Source organism: Oratosquilla oratoria, chromosome 37 (genome assembly GCF_046742065.1).
Source record: "Oratosquilla oratoria isolate Oo_2021 chromosome 37, ASM4674206v1, whole genome shotgun sequence".
Lineage (NCBI taxonomy): Eukaryota > Metazoa > Arthropoda > Malacostraca > Stomatopoda > Squillidae > Oratosquilla > Oratosquilla oratoria.
In genome coordinates this window covers 5,431,015-5,445,093 of record NC_134813.1, presented here as the reverse complement: position 1 = coordinate 5,445,093, position 14,079 = coordinate 5,431,015, and the positions used below count along the sequence as shown (strand labels likewise).

Sequence of the window (14,079 nt, the reverse complement as noted above, 5' to 3'; positions counted from 1 at the left end):
CACTCCTGGCCAAATGGACACTTCCGGAAGGGAGTGTGTGGTTGGACATTCCGCATAAATCATCGGAAATTTAAAATTCCCGGCTCTGTGCAGGTGGCGCAAGCGTCTACAACCCCACCTCCCCCTCCCTATCCCCTCCCTTCTTACTCGGCTGCACGGATTGAGCCGTCACTTAGCATCGCGGAACCAGACGAGTCGGTCACTCAACAACCCACCTTCTTTTCATGCAGGTAAGTCTGGTTCCTGCTCGTGCTCGTGTTCTCGTAGGGAGCTCTACCTGTTCTCCTGCAGTTTTTCCCCTTCGGTGTTGTGTCCAGACACCTTTGGGACACCCCGTCTATGATTACCATTATTCTATTTTCAGACCAAACGCTTGTGTGTGGAATCCGGCTGCACAGCCAGGATCTCGTCAGACGGCCACCACGACCTCTGCTCCCGCCATACCCCTTGTTTCTCACAAGCTGGCGTTGTGTGCAAAGCGCGGGTTGAGGAGATTCGTGCTGCTCCTCCCAAAACCCGTTCCAAGCTAGCTGCCCTCGAACTCCTTCGGGAGGCATGGCGCAGAGCTCGGAAATTGAAATCCGCTGACGACCCCCCCCCTAGTGTGGGCGGATCCGGCGTTAGGCGTGGAATTGGGCCTCGTTCGCCCTCGCCATCCGTCTCCCTATGTCTCCGAGACTTCCGTTGGTGCACAACCTGGGCCTCTCGGAGTACAAGGGGACGAGTCTGATGTTGCGGAGTATGGTGTCCCCGAGCGTCCTCAGGCCTCTCGGCAGCCCCATACATCCGACCATCAAGGGTCCTTAAAACCCTTACGGCTTGCTTTGTCAAGCACCCCCACGAACTCGTCTTCCTCCCTAGTTCACTCGCGTGAACCCGGCAGGAAATCTCGCTCGAAAAAGAGGTCTGCCTCACCGAGGTCCAGGACGCTCAGCTTGTCCCCACCCTCCACAGCCTCTCCCCCCAACTCACCCTCCCTTCCTCGCTCTCCTTTTCCTCGCCGTAAATCCCACAAGGGCAGGGAGCCGGAGGACGAAACGAGGGGAGAGGGAACTCTGGCTGCCCAAGTGGCTGCCCTCCTTCCGTCCCTGATAGGCCCCGTCCTTGAATCGGCCCTATCACATTATCCGGCCTTTCAGGCCGCGCAAATCATAACGCACCCCTCTCCAGAGCAACCTCCTATTGAACCTACGGCTCTAGCCCCCCCTCCCACTCTCCCTCCTGGTCCTTCCCTCCGCCCCTCCGTGCCGGCGACAGGTATAGGACTAGAAGGCCCCTCTCAGGAGGAACCCCCCAATCAGACGTCCGTCGGGTTGGACGGGGTGGAGGACCACTACAGTTCTTCTTTACCTTATCCTCCTACCATGACGGACTCTTTTGAGTTCCGCCCCTTCTCATGGTGTGACCTTCCCCGGTCCTGGGAGTACTCGTTTGGAGAAGGCCACAAGCTAGTGGCCTGGTCTCCCGACTACTCGCTACCGGAGGGCTGGAGGAGGAGAGATGACGTTATCCTAAAGTGGGCCAACGACGAGGAGGGGGCTAAGGTTCTATATAAGATTCGACCCCTCTCCGCCCCGGCCTCCACGCCCTCCAGGATTTCCACCTCTAACACTCTGGACGCATTAGGTGCTCTCCTGGAGAACCCTCGTTTAAACCCTGATGGGCATATGTTTGTCGACAGGTCGGGGGACTCCCCGGCGGTAGCACTCTCCCCAAACGCCTGGTTCCCGCAGGAGAAAGGGGAGAAGGCCTTAGACATCCCTGCTCTCTTCGAGCGGGCCCAAGACCAACCCAAGACGGTTCCTCCTCGACGGCATATCCCTTCATCATTCCCCGTCGTCCTGCCACCACCCTTCGCGCCGGAGGGCCTGCGCGATTGCTTATGGCACTCGGGCAGGGACCCCGCCCTCCCCCATCAACTTAGTGAACCGGAGGCTAAGTTGCTGACGACGGAGGCCTCGACCAGACAAGACCTTGCCTCTACCATCTCGACCGTCACGGCAATCGCGATGATGAGGAACTGGCTGACGACGCTCGCCACGAGCTTTGAGGACTTCCCGCGGGAAGAATTGAGGTGAGTGGGATATTTCAATCTATACAGAGGGTCCAGACCTGTCCTGGCGAGAGACGCTCAGGTAGCGTCTTCACCCAGGACGGAGCCTCTTGACTAGCGCCCGAGGACGAGGTCGTTCGGAAACGACCTCGGCCTCGCATATGTTATACGTTCTACAATTGAGCGATGTGACTTTATTACACCCTCCGGGGATCGGGATCCTTCTCGCCCTACTAATTTGATTCGCGTGTTTTCTGTATGCAGACACACCCTGGCGGCACTCTCTACCGTGGCAGAGGGTACAGCCAACATGGCGTCATCAGCCCTACCCCCAGCAGCGAGGGCCTTCACCGCGGCTCGTTTGGCAGCTCGTCAGTCTGCAACGCGGTCGGCCCCGGAGATAGCTCGCCGGGGCGTGGTGAGAGCAGCTCCCCTTTCCCGTGGTCTGTTCGACCAGGAAGCGACAGACCGCGTCTTCGCTACGGTCCCGACCGTCATCCAGATCCAACAATCCTCCCAACCTTCGGAGACACGCGATAGTGACCATCTCCGCTAGCACAGTTCTGGACTTCCTGTCTTGGCTAGCTGACACCACCAACAGGGCACCGGCGACGATCTCGGCTCACTCCGCAGCCCTCGCTGATCCACTCTGCTTCGGCATGAACATCAGAGTGCCACAAAGGGAGCGAAACCTTCTAATGAAGGGGATCCGCGCCTCGAGAGAGCCGAGACGTCAGCCGGTCCTAGCCTGGTCCTTGCATCGTGTTCTGCAGTACCTGACGTTCGAAGGGACCATCATGGAGGGGGAACACTTCCTTCAACGTGCCGTCTTTCTGCTCGCCCTGGCTACGGGTTATAGGGCGTCACAGCTGGCGGCGATCACCCGCCACCAGTCCTTCTCCAACCTGGAGGAGGACTGCTCTGCCCTAACTCTCGCTCCATCACCTACATTCCTAGCCAAGAATGAGCAGGCGGACGACATGATTGGCCCTATCAGAATACCATCCTTCCTGGAGGAAGGAAACCCACACCCGCTGTGCCCGGTCCGTGCGTTTAAAGACTACGTGGAACGCACGGAAGGGGTGTCCGAGGATCATCTCTTCTACAATTCGAAATCTCGGAACCCCCTAACCCCGAGGTCCCTGGCGCGTCTACTTTGCCGCATTATAGAGAAGGCCGACCCGGGCCATGCCCCCCACGCCCACAACATCAGAGGCCTCGCGGCATCGCTGGCATTTCTCCGCACCCACTCTGTGGAACGGGTGCAGGACCTCGGGGGCTGGGCATCAGCAACTTCCTTCAAGACACGGTATCTCTACCACTCGATCACCCCTGTCCCATGTGTCGCCATGGGAACGGCTCCACCCCTCTCTTCGCAAAAGAAGGGGGGGCAAAGGGCGACCGAGGGGTAGGGGAAGGCCCAGGAACCGCTGAGCAAGATACAATATTCTACATAGAATTTATGCACTATGTAAATTGTACAATATTATTTTTATAAAAAATAAACAAATGAATATATATATATATATTGATATTGATATCGATATAAGTACTTGATGCTTTTTGTCTCCCCTCTACTGAATGATAAGATGAATAGTCTCCCATACGAGACACACGTAATAACGGCTTGAGCCCTGTCCTCGACTACAATTTGGGCTTCACCTTCTCCTCCCACCTATCCTCGTCTCATGCTTAGCTTCGCTGTGCAGGTTTCTTCTCAGCCGATAATACTTCTTTGTCGCGGCTAGTGCCGCTTAAATTGTTTTTATCGGCTTAAGAAACCTGCACAGATTTAGGGTCCCTCCCTCCTCCCACAGGCGAAGCCTTCATTTCTCATTGAAGTGACGGCTCAATCCGTGCAGCCGAGTAAGAAGGGAGGGGATAGGGAGGGGGAGGTGGGGTTGTAGACGCTTGCGCCACCTGCACAGAGCCGGGAATTTTAAATTTCCGATGATTTATGCGGAATGTCCAACCACACACTCCCTTCCGGAAGTGGCCATTTGGCCAGGAGTGTGGTAGGGGATTACCGCTATAGCTTCGCTGTGCAGGTTTCTTAAGCCGATAAAAACAATTTAAGCGGCACTAGCCGCGACAAAGAAGTATTCTAGACTTCTCATTATACGTATATTCTAAACATGTCAATATTGGTATATTCTAAATGTGTCTTCAACTTGTCATTATTAGTATGTTCTAAACTTGTCATTAATAGTTCATATTAAATTTATCATTAATAGGACGTTATCATTAGTATATTCTAAGTCAGGCAATTTTAGTATATGTTAAAGTTGTCATTATTCTAAGTTTGTCATTATTATTATAATTCAAACTAGTATATTCTGAACATATCATTATTAGTATATTCAAAACTTGTTATTATTAGTAAACTTATCATTAATAGTATATCCTAATTACTATTATTAGTATATTCCAAATTTGCCATTGTTAGTACACATTAAATTTATAATTAAAAGTACCTTCTAATCCTGTTTTTATTAGTACATGCTAAATTTGACATTATTAGTATGTTCTAAACTTATCATTAGTAAAAAATAAACTTATCATTAACAGTACCCTTTAAACTTGTAATAATTAGTATATTCTAAACTCGTCATTATTAGTTATTTTTGTAGTATATTCTAAACCTGTCATTATTAGAATGTTGAAAACTTGTCATTGTAAGTACACATCAAAGGTATTATTAATAGTACATTTTAAATTTGTCATCATTAGAATAATTTATACTTTTCTTTATTAGTACACATTAAAGTTATCATTAATAGTACTTTCTAAACTTCTGTATTCTCTAAACATGTCTTCATTGGTATATTCTAAATTTGTCATTAATACTTCATATCAATTTTATCATTAATAGGACGTTCTAAAGTTATCATTATTAGTATATTCTAAACTTGGTAATATTAGTATATGTCAAAGTTGTCATTAAACCTTGTCATTATTATTATCGTTTAAACTAGTATATTCTAAAAATTCTAAACTTGACATTATTAGTATGTTCAACTTATCACTAGTAAAAATTAAAGTTATTAATAGTACCTTCGATACTTATCATTAAGAGTACCCTTTACATTCGTAATTTTTAGTCATTATTAGTTATCATTAATAGCATCATTATCGGAATATTCTAAACTTGTCATTAATAGTGCCTTTTAAACTTGTCACCATTAAAATGTTCTATACTTTTCAGTATTAGTACATATCAAAGTTATCTTTAATAGTACTTTCCAAATTTCTCATTATACGTATATTCTAAACATGTCTACATTGGAATATTCTAAACTTGTCATTATTAGTATGTTCTAAACTTGTCATTATTAGTATGTTCTAAGCTTGCCATTAATAGTTTATATTAAATATATCATTATTAGTATATTCTAAACTTGACAATATTAGTATATGTTAAAGTTGTCATTATTATTATAGTTTAAACTAGTATATTCTAAAGATATCGTTATTAGTATTTTAAAAAATCGTCATTATTAGTGAACTTATCATTAATAGTATCTTCTAATCTTTTCATTATTACTATATTCCAAGTTTGACATTATTAGTACACATTAAATCTATCATTACTAGTACCTACTAATCTTGTTTTTATTAGTATTTTCTAAACATGGCACTATTAGTTTGTTCTCAACTTATTTTTTATGAAAATTAAAGTCATTAATAGTACCCTTACACTAATCAATACCAGTACCTTTTTAACTTTTTATTAGTATATTCTAAACTTGTCAAAATTATTACACATTAAAGTTATCATTATCGTTAAAGATTTGTCACTACTAAAATATATTCTAAATTTGTTTTTATTAGTACACATTAAATTTATCATTAACAGTTCCTTTTCAACCTGTCGTTATAAGTATATTCTATATTTGTCATTATTAGTACACAATAAAGATTCTAATTGTATTTTCACACTCTTCATTAATAGTATATTCTAAAATTCTCATTATTAGTACACATTGATGTTATCTTTAAAAATACCTTCTAATCTTGTTTTAATTGTTATATTCTAAACTTGTCAGTATTAGTATATTCTAATTTTTTCATTATCAGTACTTATAGTATTTTCTGAATTTTCTTTGTTTGTATATTCTAAACTTGTCATTATTAGTTCATAATAACGTTATTAGTGCCTTCTAAACTTATTATTATTAGTATATTCTAAATTTACTATTAGTTAACAATTATAGTAACCTCAACTTGTTATTATTAGCATATTCTAAACTTAACAGTACCTTAAACTTCTTATTATTACGTGCCATTATTAGTATACATTAAAGTTATCATTTAATAGGATCTTTTAAACATCATTATTGCTATATTTTAAACATGTCAATATTACTTGTCATTATTTTTTATTCTTAACTTTTTATAATATGTATATTATCAACTTTTCAGTATTAGTAGACTCTAAAGTTATCATTAATAGTAATTTCTAAACTTGTTATTAATAGTATATTCTAAACTTGTCATTATTACTAAACTTTAAGGTTATCATTAATTTCTTATAAAATTGTCATTTATAGTATATTCTAAACATCTCATTATTGGCACACATTAAAGTTATCATTGATAGTACCTACCCGGCCTTTATTTGTATATCCTAAACTTAGTATTAGTATACTCTAAATATGTCATTATTAGTTCACTTTAAAGTTTCTATTAATAGTACCTTTAACCTTTCATTACTAGTACACATTAAAGTTGTCGTTAAAAGTACATTCTAAAATTGTCATTATTAGGTTATTCTGAACTTATTGGTATATTCTAAACTTTTCATTTTCAGAACACATTAAAGTTATTAGTAATAGCCTATACATTTGTATTTGCATTTGTATTTGTTTTGTATTTTTATATATTTTTTGTAGTTTTTGTATTTGTTGGTATATATTAGTATAACATTAACGTTATCATTGATAATATTTTCCAAACTTTTCATTATAAGTGCATTCTAAGCTAATAATAGTACCTTCTAAATTTCTCATTATTACTATATTCTAAACTTGTCACTATTAGTACACATTAAAGATCTCAATAATACCTTCTAAACTTGTTAACATGACCATATTCTAAACTTTTTATTACTAGTACACATTAAATTCATTAGAGTGCATTTTAAACTTGTCTTTATTAGTATATTACCAACTTGCTTATTATTAGTACAAATTAAAGTTGTCTTGAACAGTACTCTAAACTTGTAATTATTGGTATATTCTAATCTTTCCAGTATTAGTACACATACCTCTGATTATTAGTGCACATTAAAGTTATTATTAATAATACCTTCTAAACTTGTCAAAGTTACATGCATTATTAATATCTTTAAAACTAGTCATTATTAGTATATTACAAACTTGCCATTATTAGTATCTTTTACTTTTTTCATTATTAATACACATTTAAGTCATTGTTGGTATGGTCTAGTCTTTCCATTATTATTACACATAAAAGTTATCATTAACTGTGCCTTATATTATAAGTATATTGTAAACTTGTCACATTAAAGTTATTATTAATAATACATTGAAAACTTTTACATGTCATTCTTAGTATATTCTATCTAAACTTGTTACTATTAGTGCATAAGTCATCATTAAAAGTACATTCTTAACATGTCATTACTAGTATTTTGTAAAATTTTCACTATAATACTCATTTAAGTAATTATCAGTACACATTATCAGTACCTGTTAAATACTATACGTTTTTTGTAAATTTCCCATTTTGTTATGAATAAAATTTTCATTAACATGTAAACTTGTCATATTCTAAACTTTTCATTATCATTTCACATAAATATATCTATAATAGTGCTTTCCAAACTTGTCATTATTAGTATATTCTAAACTTCATATTAATAGTATATAATAAACTTACCACTATTAGTTATCCTTAATAGTACCTTCTAAACTTGGCATTATTAGTATATTCTAAGCTTGTCTTTATTAGTACATGTTAACGTTATTAATTATAGTACCTTCTAAACTTACCCTTATTAGTAAATAGTACTTTGTTTATATTGGTACACATTAAAGTTATTAATAGTACCTTTCTAAAAGTTATCACTAAGTTGCCTTCTGAACTTATCTTTTCTTGTATATTACAATGGGTATTCTAAACTTGTCATTATTTCCACATTAGCACATATTAAATCTAACCGTAATATCACAAAATTGTCATTACTAGCATATTCTAAATTTGTCATTATTAGTGCACATTAAAGTTATCATGCAATAGTACCTTCTAAACTTGTCATTATTAGTGTATTCTAAACACGTTAAAATTATTATTAATAATACCTTCTAAACTTGTCATAATTAGAATATTATGATAACTTTAATATGTACTAATACTCAAAAGTTTAGAATATATAATAATAACAAGTTTAGAATAATGATAAACTCGGAATATATTATTATTACCAAGTTAAGAATATACTAATAATGATAAGGATAGAAGGTCCTAGTAATGATAACTTTAATGTATACTAATAAAGTTAAAATACCGAAGAAGATATGTTCAGTATTTACTAATAATGATGTTTCGAATTTACGAACAATGACCACTTAAGAAAGTAATGTTAGTGATAACTAATGTGTACTAATAATGTGGGTTTAGAACATAAAACCAACAAGCTTTAATGGGTACTAATAATGTCAAGTGTTAAATATTGACAAGACACTGTTAAAGATAATTTTAATGTGTAGAAATAGTGACAATTGTGGATCATACTAATAACGATAAGTTTAGAAGGTTCTATTAATGATAACTTTATTTTGTACTAATAATGACAAGTTTAGCATATAAGTTTACAAGGTTTAATGATAAGACAAATTTAAGGTGTATCAATAATCACAAGTTTAGAATATAATAATGATGATTTTAGAATCTACTAATGATGATAATTTTAGAATATACTAATGATAATAAGTTTAGAATATACTAATAATGAGAGTTGAATATCCGAACAATGACAAAATTATAATGACAATTTTAAAGGCACTATTGATTATAATTTTAATGTGTACAAGTTTACAATAATTTAATAAGTCCATAGAAGGTTACATTAATGATAATGTTAATGTGTAGTAATAATGACACGTTTCATATATATTAACAACGTAAGGATTGGAAAATACTAATAAACCTGACATTATAAGCATGTTCTAAATTTGTCATCATTAGTATATTCTACACTTGTCATTATTAGTACAAATTAAAGCTTGTCAATATTTGCATGTTTTAAACCCTCATTATTAAATCATCATTAGCAATACTTTCTAATGTTGTTCATATCTTCTTTGGTATTCCAAACTTTTCATTATTAGTACACATTAGAGTTATCATTATTAAGACCTTGTATACATATCATTATTAGTTATAATTAATAGTGCCTCTAAGATTGTCATTATAAAGTTGTCATTGTTCGGATATTCTAAACTTTTATTATTAGTATATTCTAAACTTATTATTGTATATTCTAAATATATTCTAAACTTATTATTGTTAGTATACTCTAAACCCATTATCATTATATTCTAAACCTGTCATTATTGGATTAGTACACCTTAATGTTGTCTTTATTAATACACATAAAAGTTATTATTAATAGTAACTTGTTATTGTTAGTACCAAATAAAGTTAATTAATCGTTATTAGTACATTCCACACTTGTCATTATTTCTAAACATTAAAGTTACCTCTAACAGTATCTTCTGAACTTGTCAATCTTAGTTCTAAATGTAATTTTAGGTATATTGTAAACCTGTGATTATTATTACATATTAAAGTTATCATTCGTTCTATCTTCCATACATGTCATTACTAGTATTTTCTAATCTTGTCATTATTAGGACTCATTAAAGTTATAGTTAATAGCACCTTCTTAATTTGTCATTGTTAGTACATTATAAACTTGTCATTATTAGTACAAATTAAACTTGTCAATTATAGTACCTTCCAAACTTGTCAGTATTAGTGTATTCTAAACTTTTCTTTATTAGTATATTATAAACCTGTCATTATTGATACATATTAAAGTTATCAGTAGTATCTTCTAAACTTGTCATTACTTTTATATTCTAGTATTAATAGTACACATTAAGAGTACTTTCTAAACATCATTTTTAGTATATTCTAAACTTGTCATTATTAGTACACATTAAGGCTATTATCAATATTATCTTCTTAAATTGATATCATTTGTATATTGTAAACTTGCCTTATCAAAAATACCTTTTAAACTTTTTTTTATTAGTACATGTTAAAACTATCATTAGTATATTCTAAACTTGTCATTGATAGTACACATTAGAATTATCATTAATAGTATCTTTAATCTGATCATTATTAGTATGTTCTATAATTATCATTATTAATATTAGTTATCATGAACAGTATTTTGTAAACTTGTCATTATTAGTATGTTCTAAACTTGTCATTATAAGTATATTCTTAACGTATCATTATTACTATACATTAAACTTACCATTAATAGTACTTTCTAAACCTGTCATTATTAGTATATTATAAACTTACCCATATTCTTAACTTTTATAATATTGACTAATATTTGTTATTATCAATATCCTCTATAATTGCCATTATTAGTGCATATTAAAGTTATCAGTAATGGTACCTTCTAAACTTGTCCTTACTAGTATATTTCAAAGGATTACAAAGGCAAAGCATGCCGACAGGAGACCTTTTGATCCATATCTAGGTCGGATGCAAAAAAAAAAAAATCATATTAATAATAAATTAAAACTATAACAATGTAAATAACAATTAAAAAAAATAAATAAATGCATTGGTAAAGTTGAATAACAAACAAACAGGTAAATAGTAAATGATAATAAATTGACATATAACTAATAATAAATGAAAATCAGACAGACAAATTATAACAAAACAAAAACAAATAATATAACATAAATTATAATAATTACAGCATCTTACTTAGGTATTTATCTAAATGATTCTTAAAGCTTCGAACTGAACTACATTGCACTACCTGTGCAGGAAGTTTATTCCATTCATTAACTACACGGTTGGCAAAGTTGTTTCTACCTACTTCCAAATTGAATCTATTTCCGGACAGTTTGAGACCATTGTTTCTTGTCTGATTCTCATTCAATGTGAAAATTTGGTCACTTTTGATGTTGTCAATTCCCTTTAAAATCTTAAAGACCTGTATCAAGTCACCTCTGAGTCTACGCTTTTTTAGGGAAAACAGATTCATGTGCTTAAGGCGATTTTCGTATGATTTATTTTTGATATTTGGAATCAGTTTTGTGGCTCGCCGTTGTACTTTTTCCAGTCTGTCAATGTCTTTAATGAGATTCGGTGACCATACGGAAACAGCATATTCCAAATGTGGACGAACTAACGATTTATATAGCTTGTTAATGAGTGATGGACTTTTGAAATCAAAAGATCGCGCAATCAATCCCAGAATCTTATTTGCTTTCTCAGAGGCTGAAATACACTAAACATGTGATTATGAGTACATATTAGAGTTATCATTAAAGTGCTTTCTAAACAAGTAATTATCTTTCATATTCTAAGTTTGTCTATCATTAATAGAATACTCTAAAATTTCATTATTAGTATATTCTAAACTTGTCATTAATAGTACACATTAAAGTTATCATTGATAGCAACTTTAATCTGATCATGATTAGTAGGTTCTATAATTAACAGTATCTTGTAAACTTGTCATTATTAGTATGTTATATACTTGTCATTATAAGTATATTCTAAACGTATTATTATTACTGTACATTAAACTTACCATTAATAGTACTTTCTAAACTTGTCACTATTAGTATATTATAAACTTTAGTATATTCTCAACTTTCATAATTAGTATATTCTCAACTTTCATAACTAGTACACATTAATAGTAGCTTCCAAACTTGTATAACTTTGTATATTCTAAAGTTGTTATGCTTAGTACATTTTATTAAAAGAATTTTCTGAACTTGTCGTTATTGGTATATCCTTAACTTGTCATTAATAGCACTTGTTAGAATTATAATTAATACCATAATTATTATTAGTGTACATTATTTTTTTTATTAGTTGTCCTAAAAAAGTGTCATTAACGTATATTTTTAACTTGTCATTACTAGAACAAATTAAAGTTATCAATGATAATTCCTTTTTAACTTGTCATTATTAGTACAATTAAAACATTAATCAGTAATCATTTTTATTGTATTCTTAACCTGCTATTGTTATCTATTATTCAAAAACTCTAAAATTTTCTTTATTGGTATACAATAAAGTTTCAATTAATTGTATTTTTTGAATATGGCATTATGACACATTGAATATAGATATATTAATTATATTCTAACCTTTCATTAACAGTACTTGTTAAAGATATTGCTATGAGAATCTTCTAATCTTGTCAATATCAATATACATTAAAGTTATTATTACTATTATATTCTAATCTTGACAATAGTGCAACACAATAAAGTTATTACAAGTACCGATTATTACCACATTCTAAATTTGTCATTATTTGTGCAAATAAAATTTATCATTAATCGAACACTTCTCATTATTAGTATATTCTAAATTTGTTATTATTAGTAAACATCGAAGTTATCATTAATATTACCTTCTAAACTTGTCATCATTAGTATATTCTAAACATGTCATTATTAGTATATTCTAATAATTCTTAGTATATTCTAAACTCGTCATTATTAGTTATCATTAATATTATCTTCTAAACCTGTCATTATTAAAATATTCTAAATTTGTCATAATTAGTACACATCAAAGATATCATTAATAGTACCTTTTAAACCTGTCATTATCAGAGGGTTCTATATTTTTCATTATTAGTACACATTAAAGTTATCATTAATAGTACTCTAGACTTCTCATTGTACGTATATTCTAAATAACTTTATATATTCTAAAAAAAAACTTTAACATATATTGCCAAGTTTAGAATATACTAATAATGATATATTTAATATAAACTTATAATGGCAAGTTTTGAACATACTAATAATGACAAGTTTAGAATATTCTAATGTAGACATGCTTAGAATATACGTATAATTAGAAATTTGGAAAGTACTATTAATGATAACTTTAATGTGTACTAATGATGAAAAGTATAGAACATTCTAATGATGACATGTTTAAAATGATATCTTTGATGGGTACTACTAATAAAAGTTTAGAATATTCCGATAATGACAGGTTTAGAAGATACTATTAATGATAACTAATAATGACGAGTTTAGAATATACTAATAATTACAAATTGAATGGGCACTGTTAATGATAAATTTCGAAGGTACTATTAATGACTTTAATTTTTAATAATGATAAGTTTAGAACATACTAATAATGTCAAGTTTAGAATGTTTAGAATATACTAGTTGAAACGATGATAATAATGACAACTTTAACATATACTAATATTACCAAGTTTAGAATATACTAATAATGATAAGTTTAGAAGTCCTATTAATGATAAATTTAATATGAAGTATTAATGGCAAATTTGAACATACTAATGATGACAAGTTTAGAATAAACCAATGAAGACATGTTTAGAATATACTGAAGTTTAAAAAGTACTGTTAATGATAACTTTAATGTGCATAAAACATTCCCATGATGACAAGTTTAAAAGGTACAAATATCTTTGATGTGTACTTATAATGACAAGTTTAGAACATTGTAATAATGACAAGTTTAGAGGATACTATTAAAATAACTAATAATGACGAGTTTAGAATATACTAATAATTACAAGTTTAAAGGGTACTGTTAATGATAAGTTTAGAAGGTACAATTAATTACTTTAATTTTTACTAATGATAAGTTTAGAACATACTAATAATGCCAAGTTTAGAATGTAATAAAACAAGATTAGAAGGTATTTTTAATGATAAATTTAATGTGTACTAATAATGTCAAATTTGGAATATTCTAGTAATAAAGATTAGGATATACTATTAATGATAAGT

General features: G+C 33.3%; 1 protein-coding gene across 1 annotated transcript; it reads left to right on the top strand.

Moving 5' to 3' along the window:
• Positions 1-588: 588 nt before the first annotated feature.
• On the top strand, positions 589-2,761 carry LOC143019331 (uncharacterized). Its single transcript, XM_076174969.1, has 2 exons — positions 589-2,074; positions 2,318-2,761. Exons 1-2 carry the CDS (start codon positions 1,365-1,367, stop codon positions 2,607-2,609), a joined length of 1,002 nt encoding a protein of 333 aa, XP_076031084.1. The 5' UTR covers positions 589-1,364; the 3' UTR covers positions 2,610-2,761.
• Positions 2,762-14,079: the final 11,318 nt, after the last annotated feature.